General features: G+C 42.5%; 1 protein-coding gene across 1 annotated transcript; it reads right to left on the reverse strand.

The window, feature by feature from the left end:
- Positions 1–1,478: 1,478 nt before the first annotated feature.
- NIT2 (nitrilase family member 2) lies at positions 1,479–17,194 on the reverse strand. Its single transcript, XM_037525653.1, has 10 exons — positions 17,129–17,194; positions 13,156–13,274; positions 10,975–11,095; positions 9,657–9,745; positions 7,640–7,733; positions 6,803–6,877; positions 5,704–5,782; positions 4,216–4,314; positions 2,463–2,518; positions 1,479–1,649 (listed from the first exon to the last, which is right to left on the reverse strand). The coding sequence occupies exons 1-10, from the start codon at positions 17,154–17,156 to the stop codon at positions 1,558–1,560; spliced, it is 852 nt and encodes a 283-aa protein (XP_037381550.1). The 5' UTR covers positions 17,157–17,194; the 3' UTR covers positions 1,479–1,557.
- Positions 17,195–19,172: the final 1,978 nt, after the last annotated feature.

Here is a 19,172-nt window from a genome sequence, read left to right on the forward strand (position 1 = left end):
GCTCTGCTCCCCGCTCTGGCTCTGGTGAATTCTGTCACCCTCCCGCGCTTCTGACTGTACCCAGTGCTTGTATAAATAAATATTTTTTAAAAAAAAAAGTATGGGTATCAGAGGTGTGGTAGGGGTCCGCGGCAATCCCCTCTTTTAGGCCAGCTCCTTGGTCTTAGTGTCTCTTACAGTCTCGTGTTTTTTACCCTAGGCTGTTTTTGAGTGCTGGATGCAGTGCACACACCCCTTACCCAGTGCAGTGCCAAGTCTTAAGAGTTCCCAATACTGGCTTGTACCTGAATCAACAATTGCAGGGGCCTCTGCACAGTAGCAGCCCCTCCCTCATGTGGGCTGTACTGCCCTAGTATCACTTAAGTTTTTCCCACCCCTTCCTGGCAAACCATTGTTCTGGTATGTGCTGTGGTTGTCCAATTTTCTCCCTCAGGATATTTTTGGGCTTTATTCTACTCTACTGTATTTGGAGATGAGCCCCATCTTCATTCTGCTACCATCTTTTTGGACTGCTCTACTGTATTCCTATCCTTTGTTTTTCTATGTAATGTTTTTTTTCTTTTTTCCTTTCAAGATTTTATCACTGCCTTTACCAAATTTGATTACATGTTTAGTTTTCTTCATGTTTCTTGTGCTTGTGGGCCCTTTGTAATTCTTGCATCCTTAGGTCTTGGGTTTATAGTTTTCATCAAAAATTATCAGTCATTATTTCTTAAAGTACTTTTTATTAATCCCTCCTTTTGGTTGTTAATGTTAACCAGCCCATCACTATGACATACATAAACAAAAGCTCATTGGAATTCTTAATTTTTAATTATGCGAAAGGATTCTGAGAACCACTAGACTGAAAACCTGTCTTTATCTAACTAGAAAGTGTTTCTAAGGAGAAAAGTAAAAAGACTTTCAGACACCCCTATCAAGAAAATCTTTTGCAATGATTCAAACTTTAGTTGCCTTGACCAAATGCCACCCACTGCCATTTCCCTACATGGTTCATTGACTTAGTCCTTCCCCTAACACCTGAAGATTCTGGGGTTGAAACATCATCTCTTTGATGAATTTGAAAAACACAAGTCAGCTATGAGGGTGGGGTTGTCATCTCCTTTCACAAACACCAAGGATCTATTACCATGCTTCCCCTACTACTCACAGACCAAAGAGCTAACTTTAAGACACTGCTTGAAAGACAAGCAACTCCAACTCCAGCAATGAGATAAGAAGTTCATGACAAACAAATTTGTATTAGGTGAAAGAATCACCAGGATACCAAGACAAGACCTGCTACTTGACCAACTTCTCGAGGCAACTTAAGTGCAGAGGTTTAGAGCTATGCCCCCTCCTGCTCAATGCCAGCCTGAGTCTTTCTGACTATTTAACATGGTGTGGAGACTGTCAGTATGCTGAAACCATATCATCTCAACAGAGAGCTCCCAAAAAGGGGGAAGGCTGAAATTTTAAAAAGAAGAAAAAAAAATCTCCATTAAAGAATTCAACGGGGAGGTGATTATGTTGTAGAATCATATCTTCCTATATTGTGACATGTTGGGAACTTAAACCCTAGGGCTTTTTTGCTTCTACTGCATAGAGGTCTGGGCGCTTCTGATTATAAATTGGTATTTGTTGGCGTATTTCAGCCAACTTCTTCAGGTCTGCAAAAACAGAAAAGTGCACTATTAATGAAATGTGATACTGGCTTCCTAGGATAAGTCTATGCCAGCAACTTTGAGTTTTTCCAATTGATGATCAATGCTTTTCCAGCAGAAAGATTTCAATCAAAAGGGCCAAATGACAACAAATTTGAAATATAACATTTTGGAGTCTTTTGAGTATGGGTAAATAAAATAGAGCTGGAGGCTGTTGAGGGCCCAGCCCTAGACAAATCCAGGCTCCCTAGCATGTTTGGCCATATCCAGACTACTCTACTTCTGAGAAATTGAGCCAAAGCTTACACTGAAGAACTATTCACCAGTCAGAATTGCACTCTCTGAAAACATCATTTGCATAGAGTATATCTGAGTGTGAATTAGTCCACCTTTTTTGCACATATAAGAACTCCTGACTTGGGCAGTTTGGATCCATCTGGGCTGTAGTCCTAATATAACCCCCAAATAAATGTTTGTGTTTTGCTTCAATCAATCAATCAATCATAACGGGATTTCTTCCCCCAAACAGTATAAAAAACACCAGTTCCTTAGCAAGTAATTCAGCAATACAGGCCTTGTTTAGAGCACAGATGGCCTAGCACTGCACCAGGAGTCATTTCAAATGAAACCAAGAAAACTCAAGCTGAACTAGAGGCCCCCTCAGGACTTGGCCAAAGAACCAGTGATAAGTTGGGGAGGGAGGGTAGGAATAGGAAAAATAAAGGAATCCCTTCAGGTGACATGGACTTCACAAATATGGAAGATTGTCTCAGGGCAAAGGGTACACGAGAGACCTAAATGGTGCCAGAGAAATCTTACCTATGTCTGAATATACGATTGTTTCTTCAGTGCCAGCTTTGGCGAGGACCTCCCCCCTGCAAAAAATTTCAGAGAGGATGAGTACTCAGGATTCACTAAATGTGTGCTCAAATTCACATTATCTCTTTCCTCTCCATTGCTCAGGTCAGAGGGGAAGGAATCTAACCTTTAAAACAAGAGACAGGGATGTGATTTTCTGTTCTAGTTTTTAAGTAACTCTTGGCCCTGTGGCAAATCATTTGGCATCTCCATTTCCTAAACTATAACATGAAAATAAGAGCTCTATAAGAAGTTAGTGAGAAAATTATGGAGCATGTTTTATAAACTGCAAACTTCTAGGAAATGGTAACTATTCTAGTGTAAACCATCTGAGAATAGAGTGACCTATAATCAACAGGAATTTCCATCCTGGCCCCCCATGAATGCAGATCACATAATAACTGGTTCCATTTCCTATTTGGCCACAAAAAGATTTTTGGCACATATAAGCTACAAACACCATCACTGATGCAATTTAACTGAATCCTTTTCTATTTCTTTCTCATTTGTCCTAACATTCAAAGATCTCTCTCTGTGTTAACCTGAGGTATCAATCCCAATAAGGTCACTATAAGCCAGAGGATCCCCAAACCCTACAGATGGAATTTTAAAAAGGAAGAAATAAAGTAAATCTTACACAACTGCTCTACATCAGTAGCAGCCAGCTTGATCAGTAAGATTTCATTAGAACTAGTGAGGGAGCAGAGGTGCTCAGAAGGCCAGAAAGCCATCACTAACATCTGGACAGAGAAACTTGAATCAAATTTGAGAAATTTTTTCAAGCCAACTTAATCCTCCAATGCCCCCAAATCCTAATATACAGGAAGCTCACTAGGAATATCTACCAGTCATATTTTCCAAGGCTTTCCCATCGCACGCCTTAAGCTTTGGGTCCTCTAAAGTCAGAAACTTTAGGGACCACATAGTGACATTTAACCTTTTTCAATCTTGTTACTGATATATTTATCCTGAAATTATAGAAATACCTATCAGGGAATGTGTGTATATATATAATTATACAAACCTACATGAGTAGTATGGAATATATCTAAGTTTTCAAGTCAAAGTGCTGGATCCAAACACCCATTCTGGCTACTTTATCCTGAAGTCCACCACTATCAACTGGGCTTAATACAGGAAAAATCCCTGAGAGTTCAAATTGGTACCATGTATGTGAAAGTACTACGTAAACTCTACAAAAACAGATCCTAAGATAGTAAATTAACATGACTCTAAGTGTATGTGACCAGACTTTCATGTTGGTTTCACTGAACAATAAAATGCTCTGCCCTATCACAGAGGACGAGTTCATAGGTTTCTTCAGTTGAACTCAACCTCCCCCAACTTTAATCATTATGCAGGGGGCAAAATCCTCACCCTGTAACTCTTGGAGTTACACCCAGTTTAAATTTTAATCCAAAGCTGAGTTTGGGAGCCTCTTCTAATAATCCACCCACCTGTCACTATTATGTGATCCATGTCTGATTAATAGTAAAAATCACTTAGAAACTCAGCAGAGGGCTAAGGCCAAGCAGCCAAGAGCAAGATAATTTCTTTCTCCATAGTTTCAAGCAGAGGTTTCTCCAGGTAGAGGCCCGGCAGGTGTTGGGGGTGGACTGGAAGAGCAAGGCTGCTCAGGAAGCAGCAACCCACCTGCCCAAGCGCCATTTCTCTTAAGCTCCCAGTGAGCCTGAACCCGCAAAGTCAAACTCACCAAGGAGACACCACGGTGCTGTGTCCCCAGGCGACATAGGAAGCTTTGTCATCCCGGGCAGGAGATACTGTGGCCACATACACCTGATTATCAACAGCTCTACAAAGGACAGAAAAGAGGCAAATCATACATTAGAGATCTGCAGCATTTTCTATCTCAAGTACATATCACTCTTTTAAAACAAGGACATATGTGGAAGACAACATCCAAAGGCATGGAACCCACTCTTCCAAAACTATCTTATTGCCTAAGTCAGTTCTCAGTTAGGGGCAATTTTGCCCAACAGGAGGAATTTGCTGTTGTCTGGAGAACTTTCTGACTGTCACGACTAGATACTTTATTTCACCTAGTGGATAGAGAACAGGGAAACTGCTAAACACAATGATCTCATCCAAAACATCAATACTGCCACAGCTGAGAGATCCAGGACTAAGCCAACCTGTAACATGTAGAGGAGCAGAAGTTTTCTGGTTAGGCATGTCAGGGTGGCCAAAGAGAGTGGACTCACCTCGATGGGGCAATAAACCTTGCAGGGTAGCACGGCACTTCCAAGCCAGTGGCAGTCACATTATGTCAAATCAGATAAGAATTTCAGGTGGCAGCCCAGGTATACCAAGCCACCTCACCTCACCAGGGAGCCCTCTGGGCCCAACAAGAAGCAGGCTACATCATCCTAGGACCTCCCAGCTTTCTCTTATTTTTGAAAAGGCTGCATTTATTAATAGTAATGATATCATGTACCCTAGCCCATCTTCCACCTTACAACCAAACACCCCTACTTTCTGCTCCAATGAAAATTACCATCAACTTTAGAAATGAGAATAATGGCTTCCTCTGGGTAGAGAGAGAGAGTACTAAGAGCAAAGAGGAAAAAGGTAGCTTCTAAGAAGCAGAAATTTTTCTATATGTTGATTTCGGTTGTAAGTAAATGCATATCTAAAACGTCACTGACCTCAGACTTAAAACTAGCATGCTTCTTTGTAAGTATGTTATATCTCAATTAAAAAAGATTTAATGAAGAAAACCATGATCTCTGATGAGCATTTCAGGGTTTGCAGAGCATTTTACACACACACACACACACACACACACACACACAGTCACACTCTTTTTTCCTTCCATGTTACATTCATCGCTGCCTTCACCACTCCTCAGTCTTAGGGAACTAAGAAAACAGCAACTATGACAAGCCAAAGATTCCTATGCAATGCCCAGGGTTTATAGGCTAGAAGAACAACGGATTATAATGAGTTTCTTGGCAGATCACCTCCAGACAGGATGATGTGGAGGATGGGGTAGGGTAGGGTAAGAAACACAATCTGAACAGCATAGAGTCAGCTGGGGGATTCATCTTTTCCTAATCAATTTTAATGCCAGCGCACTCTGAGTCAGGGGCATGTCAGAAATATTGGTACTGCCAACAAATTGGAAATTCTGCCATGAAGAAACACTGAAATGCTTGAAGACAGGTTTGAGGTGCTTTCTTACCGGCCTCGCTGAAGCAACTCCCAGTGGGCTGGTCCAGTGGTCATATTAAAGGCTCCAGGATATACCAGTAGCTGGCAGTCTTACGGAGAGAAAGGCCATAGAGTAGATACAGTGAATACCCAGCCATACTTCACCCTCCCATTGTTCCTTAGCTAGTGGGGACCAGACTTTCCCAAGCATAAAAAGATGTCAGCCAAGTCAGTATGTCAACAGCATTATGTTATGACTCTGAATTCCTTTAAAAACACATTTGAAATCATATAGACACAAAAGACTTGGTGACCAAAATCACAATACATGGCTTCACTTTTAAAAAGTGCAATACTAGCATTCAAAATTTCAGCACCATGTAGTTCAGCTCCACATGGTCAAGAACCAAGTTTTGTGATGTTCTTAAGCTGACCTGGAGCAGAACAGGTTCTCCAATACTAGCAGAGATTGCTGACCCAGGGCTCATGCCCACCCCACCTTTTGCTGAGGGGACAGTGAAGCCATTTGCATACACTTTAAGTAAAAATCAAATAAAAATCAGAAGTAGCTTCAGCAATAGGGATGATAATAGTTGCTAAGCACCACATGAGGGGCTTTACAAGTTCTCTCTCCTTGATCCTCTTACATTATAAGAAAACTGAGATATACACTGCATGAGAGATTAAATGATTCAACCAAAGTGCCACTTAAGCTGAAGATCTGGAATCAGAACACAGATTTTCTGACGTGGCTCTTCAGAAGCCTGAAATAGTAGCTCAAGACTTCTCTAGACCAAAATGTCCCTGGCTACACTTGCACTGTACCCAACCTCTAGGACTATGGATGGTGGAGGCCTTAGGGATAGACCATGTCTTCAGTTTTAGTGGGCCTAAAATGACTTTCCCAACACTGTATCAGGAAGGCCTTGAGGGATAGAGCAGACATTTAGGAACATAGCTCCTGCTGAAACCAACCCCTGAAAAAACAGACAGCCAATACACAGTCAAAGTCTAAGCAGCTAGATGGGGGTGGAGAGATTGAATCCTTTCTTCCGGTTCTTCTCTACCCCACTATGACCAACTCAGAACCCAACCACCAAGCACTTATACAACACAAGGGCAGTGCTCACCTCTCTGTGCATAGATTTGTGCAAGTTCTGCAAAGCGAATGTCGTAGCAGATGCCCAGGCCCACTTTGCAGTAAGCTGTTGTAGCAACAGAAAATGCACAAGTGAAAAGTTAACCATCTGCTGTATGGTGTGGCCGGGCAGAACCTCCCTGATTTAACAATCACAAAACACCGACAGGGATACACTAACATATGGATGGAGACAATTTAAAAGCTTATTTATGTTTCACCTCATAAACATATCATTTACATCAGCAGAAATGAAAAATTCATTCTAATTGAATTCTTATCTTTTTTTTTTTTGAAGATTTATTTATTTATACAAGAACCGGGGTATAGGACAGATGTGCGGGAGGGTGACAGTATTCACCAGAGACAGAGCAGGGAACAGAACAGGCAGACTGACTGAAATACACTGCTGAGGGGAGCAGTGGGCGAGTCAGAAGAGGTCTGCTGTGCCATGTGGGTATCTCTGCGGCCAGCGGGGATCAAGCTGGCACTGCAGAGGCTGCGGAGAGCTTCACTGCGCTCAACCGCCTGAGCCACCAGGGAGGCCCTGAATTCTTATTATCTAAGTGGGAGGTGTTTAGTCACAGTTTAACAGGTACTCCCGGGAAACTATCATACTAATAAGAGGCTGTCACTAAACTAAAGAGCAAAATCATGCCATGCCCTAGTTCTCCACTCAGCCCACCCTTTCCACATCTCAGACCATTCTTTACCTTTCTCACCACTGGCTTTTCAGTCAGGTTAGGAGACGAATGAAGGAAAAATATAAGAGGAAAACAAAAGAATGCCTGATACTTTTCTAAAAGAGGTGAATTTATCTGGTACATACGTGTATTAAATGTGGAGAAACTATCACCAGGGCTCAGTGTTTTAGATTCTTGAAATGTAATTTTCCCAGGAACATCAATGTCAAACAGATGGATCTGCATCACACACACACACACACAAAAAATTGATTTGCTTACCTGTTTTCCAGAAGGGTTCATGCATTAGTAATAGACAATTTTCCAAGGCCAGATACGGAGGTGCTCTAGGCTCAATGGAACAACCAGCACCCTCAACCTGTCCACAACCTATCCCACAAGCTACATCTTATTAAAATGAATTCTAAAGCAGGAAACTGAAAAAAATTAAGATGTGGGTTTTATGACCCTTCTATTCTAGGTGGTATGCAAATCAATGTCCAGGTACCTCATAGGTAGGATGTTTTTCTCAATATACTCAATGAAATGCTAAAGGAAGACTTCTCAGAATCACATTCAAGCTGACACATTGGCAGGAAAGGTAGAAAGCAGGTGATTAAAAATAGGTAAAAGATCTTACAAAACAAAAGCAGCAATATATGAAAAAAATAACATATCACTTGTAAATTGGATTTATTCAAGGAACATAAATGTGACTTAACATTAGAAAATCAATCAGTGCAATTTACCACACTAAGAAAATTTGATCATCTTCAGAGATGCATAAAAAGCATTTCATAAACTTCTACATCCATTTTTATTTGTAAAAACAAGAGGGAAATTCTTCTAGGAAGGAAAGTCTTTTAATTTGATAAAGACTATTTGCAAAAACATCTAAACAAACATTGTACCTAACAGTGAAATTCTGAAAGCCTTCCTTCTGATATCAGGAACAGCACAAGAATATGTGCTATTCACCATGGTACCAGAGGTCCTAGCCAAAGCAACTAGGTAAAAGAAAGAAATGAAAAGTGTAAGGATCAAAAAGAAAAAATAAATCTGCATTAGTTTCAGATAATATAACTGAGTGCCTAAAAACTCCAAAGAAAATCTATAAATTTTTAGAATTAATGAGTTTAGCAAGATTGTTATATATAAGATAAATATAGTTAAATGATTGTGGTATACTTTATACTAGCAAGAAACAGAAAGGGCATCAAAAACCACCATTTAGGAATATGGTAATTGTATGACTATATTCAAAAAACTGTAAAAATAATATGAGAGAAGTTAAAGAGAATCTAAATAAACTTATCATATTTATGAACTGGAAAACTCCACACTTGAAAGAGTTGGGTTATGAAGCCCAGTGCTAGCTCTTCTTCCAGCAATGGGCCAAGTAGCTTCTATCAGACCAGATTTGTAATGGATAACTATGAATGCTGGACAAGATTAGAAGCACAATTCCTTAAAGAGGGAATGGCTAAATCAGGCAAAAACTGAAGGGAAGTCAAAACTTGGAAGATGGGAATAACACTAGGGGAGTTTCCTATTTATTTACAGCTTTTTTCCTGAATCAAAGTCCAGTTGCTGCTATGCATGGTACTGAAAGTCATCCATAATCATACCAGCTTGCAGAACTAGCAGATAAGAACAAGAACTCCAAAGCAACTTGAAAGTGATGGGGGAATCCTGAAAAGAAGAAAGCCAAAGAGGAAGAACCCTAAATTACACATATAAAGAACTGCCCAACTCTGTCTAACCACTGAATTAAAAGGTGGCTGAGGCAGACTCCAAGCAGCCCAGCTAAACAACTTCAGATAAAACAGAATAGCTAAAGTTACTGACTAAGGATATATGGTTTGGACAGCCAAGAAAACAACCTGTTAAAAAAAAAATTCAATGCTTTTCAGAAGAATATAAGTTAGAATCTCAACAATATATAATCTAATATGTAATCCAAAACACAATCCTAGACACAAATAGGAAAATCTGGTACAAACTCCAAAGAAAAGACAATCAACAGAAAAGACCCCCAACAACTAAGAACAACAACTTGTGTTACCTACTCAACTGTCACCTGTGTGTAATACGACTAAGGGAGTAAGGGACAGCACAGCAAATTCTCAAGAGGCAATGAGACATACCACATTCCCTACTTACCTTTCTGTGCTTTACCAGTAAAGTTCCATCAGGCCCAAAAACCGCACAAGTGTTATATAATTTTCCAGCATCCTCTTCAGGAATGGAACCTTTCATTGAGAAGAGAAACATTCAGGCACAGAAAACATTCTGAATAAAGCATTCTTTTATGATAACTTCACGAAGGCTTGATACATTATCACTTGGGTAATGAAGTTTACTATCTTCAAATTATTTAATCATTATTCTTCTTGACTACAATCTTTCAAATTCCAGAGTGAAGACGAAATATAATTAGGTCAGATGTCAAAGACAGGTTCTAAAAACAACCAAATGATTTCTACATTCAGCTTTGATCTTGAGCAACATGGATAACTCGTTGTTGTTCAATTTAAATTCCCCAGGTCCTGCTCCTGCAACAGAACCTTATTCAAAAAGGCCTCAAGATGGCAATATAAGCTACAAATCTCTCCATCACAGAGGGTGGTTCCAAGAAGTTTTCTTGCTTCTCCTTTTCTCTACCTCTTACTTATTTCTAAGTCTTAATGTGGCACAATATAGAAGTAATTCTGTTTGCTAGATTTTTTTAAGCTAATAGAACATTCTAAAATTCATTTCAAAACCATATAAAGCTAGGCCTCCCTGGTGGCGCAGCGGTTGAGCACAGGGTTGCAAAGCTGCCCGCGGCCTCTGCAGCGCCGGTTTAATCCCCAGCCACCAGGCTATGGTCCCACATGGCATGCAGACCTCTCCTGCCAGCCGCTGCTCCCCTCAGCAGTGTACTTCATCAGTCTGCCTGTTCTGTTCTCCGCTCTGGCTCTGGTGAATTCTCTCACCCTCCCACGCTTCTGACTGTACCCAGTGCTTGTATAAATAAATAAATCTTAAAAAAAAAAAAAAAGACATATAAAGCTATCTTTATGCATGTGCCTGCTTTATGAAAAAAATTTTCTGTAACTCTGTATTAGTATAATGAAAGACACTCAGATATGGTTTTTCTTTCCACAGTTCTACCTGCTCCTATACTCCCACACTTCTGTAGGGAAAAAAAAATCACTATTAGCTTGGCATGTGCCCTATAATATTTACTATGTCTTTACATATATAACTGCATCTAAAAATACATAGCTTTCTTGGTGCTGAATAGGAGTATCACTTTGAACTTATTTTTTTTTCCAGTTAACGGGGCCTAAAAGATCTTTCCACATTACTGCAGACAAATCTACCTCATTTTTTTCGATGGTTAAAAAGCAGTACACACTTCGTATGTAACAACAAAAATTATTCAGATGTTTCAATATTTAGTTTAGGCCGTTATACCTTGAGAGTAGGAAGTTACCTCCAATGAGATATATGTTGCATTCCTTTGCTACTTCAGAAAGCTTCTGTGTAGATTCACCAGGAATTTTCTCTGCATATTCAGGAAAATATGTCGTGCCATATGGAGAATTAAAGCATTCCTAGAACAATGTTGGCAGAGAAGAGGGAGGAAAAAACATCAAAATACCCAGCCCATTTTAAAGTTCTGCTGCAAGAAGACATGGTTGCTTTTTCCAGCTCTGTCTCAAAGGGGTAAAACAGCTGATAAGAAAAACACTGATACCACAACTAAAAATTGCCTGTGACCACAGACAGGACTCAGCAACTGAGCCCGGAGGCTAGAGCAGACAGGTCAAGTTAGCCAACCCAGATCCTGGGCACCCAAGCAGCGGCTGGACCTGCATCTATCTGCCTCTAGTCTGCAAGAGAACAAAACTCCAACCTTGGGCACGCAGGCTCCACCAGACCTGAGCTTACTTACAGGACTTTGCCTGTTTGGATGAATCCATGGGATCAAATTATTCATTTAACTATGTAAAGCAGTAACACCTGAACTTGGAAAAACACAGACGCTTTGAAGGCCACAGAAGTTAAGATATTTTATTTTTTCCCCAATGTTGACCACTTTCAAGCCTAAGAAATTAAGACATGTCCTCTTTGTAAAATGAGGTTTCTCGGTTTCCTTTCAGCATGCATTCTGACGCTATAAAATCTCATTCCTCAACAGCCTGGTGATTTGTTAAGGAAACAAAATTACTGGACTTCAACTCTAACTCACTTGTTTAGTAACCACTGAGATGGCCTATGTAGCAGTGTAGGGTAACTAAATAATGGTCAGGCTTTCTGCTCTCCCACCATTAGGACTGATGAGGGATCCCTGCAGTCCTGAATGCATGCCTGATGGAGGGCACCTGGAGTAGGGTGTGAGCATATGTAGGTGGGTACAACTGGGCTGAGTCTAGGCTTATGAGGGTGGCATCATGGGGATGCCAGAAGAGCAAAAGGGAACGAGAGAACAGAGAAGCAGAGGCCATGAGAAAACGCTGGAGAGCCCAGGAAGAGTTAAGACTTGCTGGGGGCGGGGAGGCCTACCAGCTGTGTACCTGATAAACTCAATAAAAGCCTGAAAAAGCCACCCAGACCTTCTTCACCCATCTGCTTGAATCACAGAAATCCTGCTCTGTGCCCTTCCTGCCGCTACAAGCAGACACTGTGCTATGACACTCAAGCCTGAGCATCATCAGCTTGCACAGACAAGGGATAGACAGAGGGGCACAGAATTCAAGTACTTTAGACTCTGACCTCTGGCAACAGAAACCAACTGGAGACCATGTACTGATGAAATCCATGACTGGAGTCCTAAGGAGAATTGCATTATCGCCAAGATCTCAAAGTCCCTGGTTAATTATTCCTATTCAGCAGATGTATTTATGATGGCCTGGAAACTAAAATACAAGGTAGCACTGAAATTTCTCCACTCTAAGTAGGGTTTGCAAAGAACTGCCACTTGCCCATAGCAGTGAGGGTGAGGGGAGAAGCATGGAGAAGGCGACTACCTGGAATAGTTCCCCCACTGATCTTTAGCAGACTTTTGCCAGATGATACCAGTAGATGCACGTCCTTATGCTTGCAGGACCCTCACCTAGGGCTAACCATGTACTTGCTAACAAAGGTTTTGATCGTCAAAACAGCTGGTTTTGTTTTAAAATCACCTAGAAAAGTGACCCAGAGTTCTACTGGCTTTATGGTACAACAGGCTTCCTAAAAGTCTCTAGCCATCTCCAGTTTTCAACAATTAAAAAAAAAAGTTAGAATATTAGTGCTTCAAACAATATTAGTGCTACAAACCCTGCAGGACCCCAGGACAGAAAAGGACAACCAAAGCTAGCAGACGTTACTGTGCTGGGTCAACATGTCCAGAATTGGGTGACTACCTTCCAACCTACTGGCAAAGGGCCTCCCCTGGTGGCGCAGTGGTTGAGCGCTGGGTTGCAAGGCTACCTGCAGCCTCTGCAGCGCCGGTTTGTTCCCCAGCCGCCGGTGAGGGTCCCACAAAAAAAAAAAAAAAAAAAAAAAACCTACTGGCAAAAATGAAAAATGATGTAAAAAATATATAAAATTAAAAAAAATACTTTTAAAAAATAATCTTTAAAAAAATAAATAAAAGATGCAAACTGACACTAAAAAACAAATAACTTACCGGCAGAGAAACTACTTTGGCTCCTTGCTTTGCTGCCTCCCTGACGAGGCCACAAGCTCGAATGAGGTTATCTGATTTGATGGAAGAAACCTGAAGCTGGATGAGGGCCAAGCGGAAACCTGAAGAATATAAAAGAAAACAACTGTCAGAAATCTGACAACTGAATCAAAAATGCCACAGGGGGGCCTCCCCGGTGGCGCAGCGGTTGAGCGCTGGGTTGCGAAGCTTCCCGCAGCCTCTGCAGTGCCGGTTCAATCCCTGGCTGCTCCCCGGCCACCGGAGGAGGATCCCACATGGTGCGCAGACCTCTCCTGCTGCCTGCTGCTCCCCTCAGCAGTGTACTTCGTCAGTCTGCCTGTTCTGCTCCCTGCTTTGGCTCTGGTGAATTCTCTCACCCTCCCCCGCTTCTGACTGTACCCAGTGCATGTATAAACAAAACAAACAAACAAATAAATAAAGCATGCCTCTATTAAAAAAAAAAAAAAAGCCACAGGGCTTTTTTGTCCCCCAGGACATCTTGTAATGTCTGGAGACATTTTTGATAGTCACAATGGGGGTGATGCTACTGGTATCTAATGGGTAGAGGCTAAGGATGCTGTTGAACATCCTACGATGCTTACTCATCCCCTCACAACAGAATTATCCAGTCCAACATGTCAAGAATGTTGAGGTTAAGAAACCCTGAGATAAATCAACATCTCTGGGCAAAATCTCATGCCAGGCACAAGAATCTGAAATGAAGTAAGCAGAATTAGCTTCTTACTTACAAATGAGAACATGGCTTGAAATAAGACTGATCTTACATCTCTATTTGATCTTGAGCCTCCTGCCTACCCCAGGTACAGGTACGGCACAGATGCCCTGAGCCCCAGCACAGAAGGTAAAATCCTTCAGAAGTCATTCACCCACTGTAGTGGCAGGAAGACCACTGGGCAGGTTCTGTATGATCCGAACAGACGGGGTAAAGGAGGAGTCCTGGAGCCCTTGGTGGCTTTTGCAGGCTTTTATTGGAATTTAGCAAGTACATGGCTGGCAGGGGTGCCGGGAGGCCCCCAGCAAATCTTCACTCTTTTCTGGACTCTCCGACATTCTCTCCTGGCCTTTACTTCTCTGCTCCGCTGTTCCGTTCTGTTCTGTAGTTCTGCTGGCATCCCCGTGATGTTGCCCTTATTAGCTCAGTCTCTCAGCCCAGGTGTACCCACTTACATATGCCCACACCCTACTCCAGGTGCCCACCATCAGGCATGCATATCAGGACCACAGGGATCCATCATTAATCCTAACAGCGGGAGGGCAGAAAAGCCTGATAATTTTTTTACCTTACCCTGCACCCACCACAAATGGGGCAAGTGGGCCCATGAGAAGGGGAGATGCCTGTCTCAACTTCCCCATCACCAGCTGGGACACATTGAATTGGTCCAGTTGTTGACAGGATGGGGAGCATGGCAGCTGGTGGGCTGCACCACCAGCTTCTGTCTCATTATAGGGCAGGGGCAATGGGCACCTGTGAGACTTTATGCAACAAAGGAACACAACATTAAGTGGCAAAAAATGACAGTTTGAGAGACACTGCAGAAGGAAAAGTTAACAGTACTTAACTGCTATCCTTAACAAGGGGTTCCACATTGCCACTGGGGACTGGGACCCACAAATTATGATAATCAGTCTTACCAATAATACGTTTTCAGTCTTGGGGCAAGGAGGTTCATGGGCTTTCCTAGGCTTATTTCTTCCTTGAGGTAGTAGCTATGGCCTTTGTTGTTTAGGGTTCTTCAGCTTTTACCTTTAATAGGCTAATAAGTCTTCATCTAAAATTTTCAGTGTGGTTTCTTGTGTCTTGCCTGGACACCTGACCGACACATAGCTTTTGCTCATGGCCTGCAGAAAGCTCCATTAAAGAATCCAAAGCCCATTATTACCTCCAAAGCTTGACAAAAGTATCAGATAATGGCCTCTCTAGCTTCGCCACTACACCTCTGCTCTGGAGTCTGAAAATTCCATGAGAGCACCGTCTCTCTCTGGGTGTCTCCTGCAATGGTACAAATATCCCCGAAGAGTCCATAATCAAAAACCAAGGCTCCTGATGAAGGCCTGTTTGGCTCAGAATAACCCTAAAAGTAGTAACATTCAAAAGTCCCATTTCTTGGTTTATTTAAGTATAGTAAGAAGGGCTAAATTTAATCCCAAATGTTGCTTGTTAAATAATTCCAGAATCTCTATGAAAACAAAGGAAACTAAAATAGAAAGCAAAAGCAAAGATTACTGTGGGGCAAACAAATGCTTGAGTGGTCACAAATCACAAAGACCTGTTAAAGGTTTCCACTGTAGCTTAGAAACTGGGCTTTGACTCTGACTCTGAGGGAGGAAAGATGAAATCCAATAGGATTATTCTAATGGATTCCCCTCTCCCTCACTCCAGCCACACTCAGAGAGTAGCTGTCCTGAACCAGACTTGGGAGAGCCTGGCATTCTGCAGATCTCCCACTCCACAGAGGGGCTACATCATGGAAATTGCAACACTAGGGTGTTCCTTGATTCTGAGGATGAGATACTAGTCACTCCATCACCTCAGCTATAAAATGAAATATAGTAACTTTGTAGCTCCTGGATGCCCTAATAGTCACATCACTAAAAATGAAGGACTTAGCAAAGTAAAAAAAAAAAAAGAAAAAAGAAATTGTGAAGGAACCAAGAAGGGAATAACATAAAGAACATGTCAGGTCCTTTACACATGTAAGTAGCTGTGGGTTATCACTGACATTTTGTAGATGAGTAAACGAGGCTTGCAGGATAAAAGTTGCACACTCGGTGAACAGAGTAAGTGGCACAACATTCCAAGCCAAAAATTGGAACTGTAAACAGGATGGGCCTCTTGTTAGTTGCTTGAGGAGAGAGACCGGGAGTAGTAATGTAACCTGAAAACACTCCTGGGGGAGTCTGATCAACACCACCCTCAATCGCATCAGGAATCACAGCTCTCAAGTGCATCTGCCTCTGTCATAAAGAGCCCTACCTCTTCAAAGATACTAGTCACATCCAGAAGGTGGTGAGTAAAAGAACTTCCACATTCCCATCTAACTTGCACTAAATTCAGGGTGTAAATAAAAAAGAGAGCACAGCCACAAATCTTACCGGCTCAAGAGAGCCCCACAAAACCTCCTCAGGGGCAGTTTATGTCCATTTTAAAGGCCAGGCAAAGGGTCCAATGATTAAATGACTTGTTGACATGGCATGGGAAGCTATTGGCTGAGGCAAGATTCATAGTAATTCAGAGCTCCACGCTGAGTCCAAAGTTCTCCATTACCTGTAAAATTACTTAATGGCACAACGTGGGGACAAACAAGACTAGAAACCCACCCATGGGGCTTTTTGAGGGCAGGACTGAGTAACCTGGACTATCTAATATGAAAGCATTAGGGCATGCCGTAAGGCTCACGTCAGCAAGGGGGCATTCTGCAATGCGTGTGGGGGAGGTGCGATGTGGACAAACCATCCAAACCTCTTACACCACAGCCCAAACCAAACCAAACAGGTGCTTGGTTTTCACGTGACAGTTTCAAAGCATAATTCATCAGGGCTGATGCCAAAAATCAATCTGAGGTGAAGAGAGTGAAAACAACCCCGCTGGATTCTCCTGCCTTGATGCAAACTTAACAGTCTCAACGCAGGTGAGCTGGAGGTGTCCCCTGAACTCACCCAGAAGCACAGCCTCACGCGACGCGGGGCGGCCCCGGGGAAGGCGGCGGCGCTCGCAGCCCCGCGGGGCCCCCGGAACCCGACGCCCGGGCAGCGCGCCCGGCCCGCCCCGGCCTCCCCTCCCCGCCGCGCGCGCCCCGCGGACACGGGTCGAGGAAGGCCACGCGCACGGCGGGGGGCTCGGGGCGGAGGCGAGAGGGGGGTCGGCCTGACCCTCCGCCAACACCTCACCCCAAGCTTCCCCTCAGGCCCGAGCTGCAGCCGCCGCGCCACTTACTGGCCATGGCTCTCCCGAGAAGCACCATGGGCGCCGCGGCGTGACGGACGTCGGTGAGACCTGCGGGCGCCGCGGTGGGCGGGGCAGAGCCGCGCGCAGGAGGGGGCGGGGCCTGGCGCCGGGGCCCCGCCCACACCCGCCGGGTCGGACGCGGCCTGAAGCCGGAGGGCGCTCGCTTTCCTGCTCTTTCGATCGCTTCCCCACTCTGCGCCAAGGAAGAATTTAGGAGAAACGGCTAAGTACAATACATCCAGAAAAAGGAATGCCTTCCAAGGCCCCGAGAGGAGAGGGGGCGGCCTAAAACGGGATGGTGTGCTGATAGGTTTAACCGGCCTCTCGGGTTCGGCAAAAAGATCCCACCTCTTGTTGGCTGGATCACCTGTGTGGCGAGAGGTGCTACCAAATGCCTTGGGCTATGTGCTGACTGGGTTGGAATTATCCAAGTTGGTGTAAGCACTCAAAGTATCAGTGGATTCAACTGCAAGGTGCCTATATAATGGGGCGGGGGGAACAGAAGAACTGAGGGTTCGAACAATGCAGGAGTTCCTCGAATAATGTTGTTTAGGTCAGTGTGGTTTCCTTTTAATGGTGATGAGAAAAATAAAATCTCTGCCACCATGGAATGAAATGATATTGAAGGACCTACTTAACTTATAGGTCCATTCACTTAAAGTCACAGTCTCCAGGAATCTTATAAATAGTAAATATTCTTATTGTATCCTCAAGAACAAATCAGTCTTACCCTGAAATTTATTCGCAGGATTATTTAACTGTAATTGTTGGTATTTGCTTTGTGTATTTGTGCTTTTGTCAGGTTTGGGGATGAAAATCATAAAATGAGTAAGTTTCCTGTCCCTTGAATACTGTAATAGTTTATATTGAAATTGATCCTACCATTTAAAAGGACATTATAGAACCATTTTGGGGATTACTAGAGACTGAAATATAAGGTGTATATTTGTGAATTCTGTGTATTATAGTATAATAGTATTGTGTATAATAGTATTGTGACTATGCCAGACAATGTCTTCCTTCTGTGGAGATTTCATGCTGACTTAGGGGTGAAGTGTCACCATGTCTTAGTGACTTGAAAGTGGCCAGCAAAAAGAAAATATGTGCTTAAATAAATATGAAGCAAGATAAAGCAAATGTAACAAAATGTTCTTCAATCTACAAAGATACATAGTTGTTCCCGGTACTATTCTAAGACTGCTGAAGAGTTTTATAGCTTAAAACTTTTATAATAAAGAGTTGAGGGGGAATACATAACAATTATGGGTTTTTTGTAGTTTTTTAAAAATTTTTAACTAAAATTGGGTTAGCCCCATTGGGATCTTACGTATTTATTACTGATCCCAGTCTACTAGGTGCAGAAGCATACAAAGAGAAAACATATCCATAAAACATAGTGATATTTTCAGTGTGATATGGTAAGATACTACTGATCTTGATACAGCATAAATGTGTGCCATCTCACATGGGATTCCTTACAGACACAGCTTGATTCTTCTTCAATGTCTTCTCTTGGAATTGCACCTGATTTTACCACCAGTTTTCGTAAGAATCAAGTGGGAAATGGGACAATTCTGCTTTTGTTTCTTGGTCAGGAATTGCTGGATCCTGAAAGTTGGAGAAGATATGGCAAGGAAAAGTCAAGTGCACACAACACAATGGCGAAAGAAAGGAGGTTTAACAGACTACCTGAACGTGGCTTTGTGACAGAAAGATCCTTAATAATCTTTTGATTTCTGCTATGCTTATCAGCCAACTGAGGTTCTTGATTCATATTGGTCACTTACAATCTATTTTTAAAAAGCACCAATTTTGTCTAGTTTTACAAGTTTATTGGCATAAACTTGTATCTGACAGAATCCAGACAAAGCAGTACATGTTATTGGAACATCCAGTGGAGACACCAGTAGGCAGTTGGATATAAACCTCAAACTCAGGTGTCTAACCTGGAGATTTAGGAGTTATTAGCACTTTAAGATGAAGCTCTGAATGTGGATTACAACACACAAATGGACTGTGAAAGGCACAGGCT

Source organism: Talpa occidentalis, unplaced genomic scaffold (genome assembly GCF_014898055.3).
Source record: "Talpa occidentalis isolate TD23 unplaced genomic scaffold, MPIMG_talOcc4v2.1 talOcc4.4, whole genome shotgun sequence".
NCBI classification, from domain to species: domain Eukaryota; kingdom Metazoa; phylum Chordata; class Mammalia; order Eulipotyphla; family Talpidae; genus Talpa; species Talpa occidentalis.

What these genes read in the sequence shown, in the direction of transcription:
- NIT2 (XM_037525653.1), bottom strand. Translation starts at nt 17,156, where the DNA reads ATGGTGCTTCTCGGGAGAGCCATGGCCA. An exon ending in TCTCGGGAGAGCCATGGCCA is followed by an intron (nt 13,275 to 17,128) that starts GTAAGTGGCGCG and finishes TATATTCTTCAG; the next exon opens with GTTTCCGCTTGGCCCTCATC. An exon ending in GAGTTGCTTCAGCGAGGCCG is followed by an intron (nt 4,315 to 5,703) that starts GTAAGAAAGCAC and finishes TGTCCTTTGTAG; the next exon opens with AGCTGTTGATAATCAGGTGT.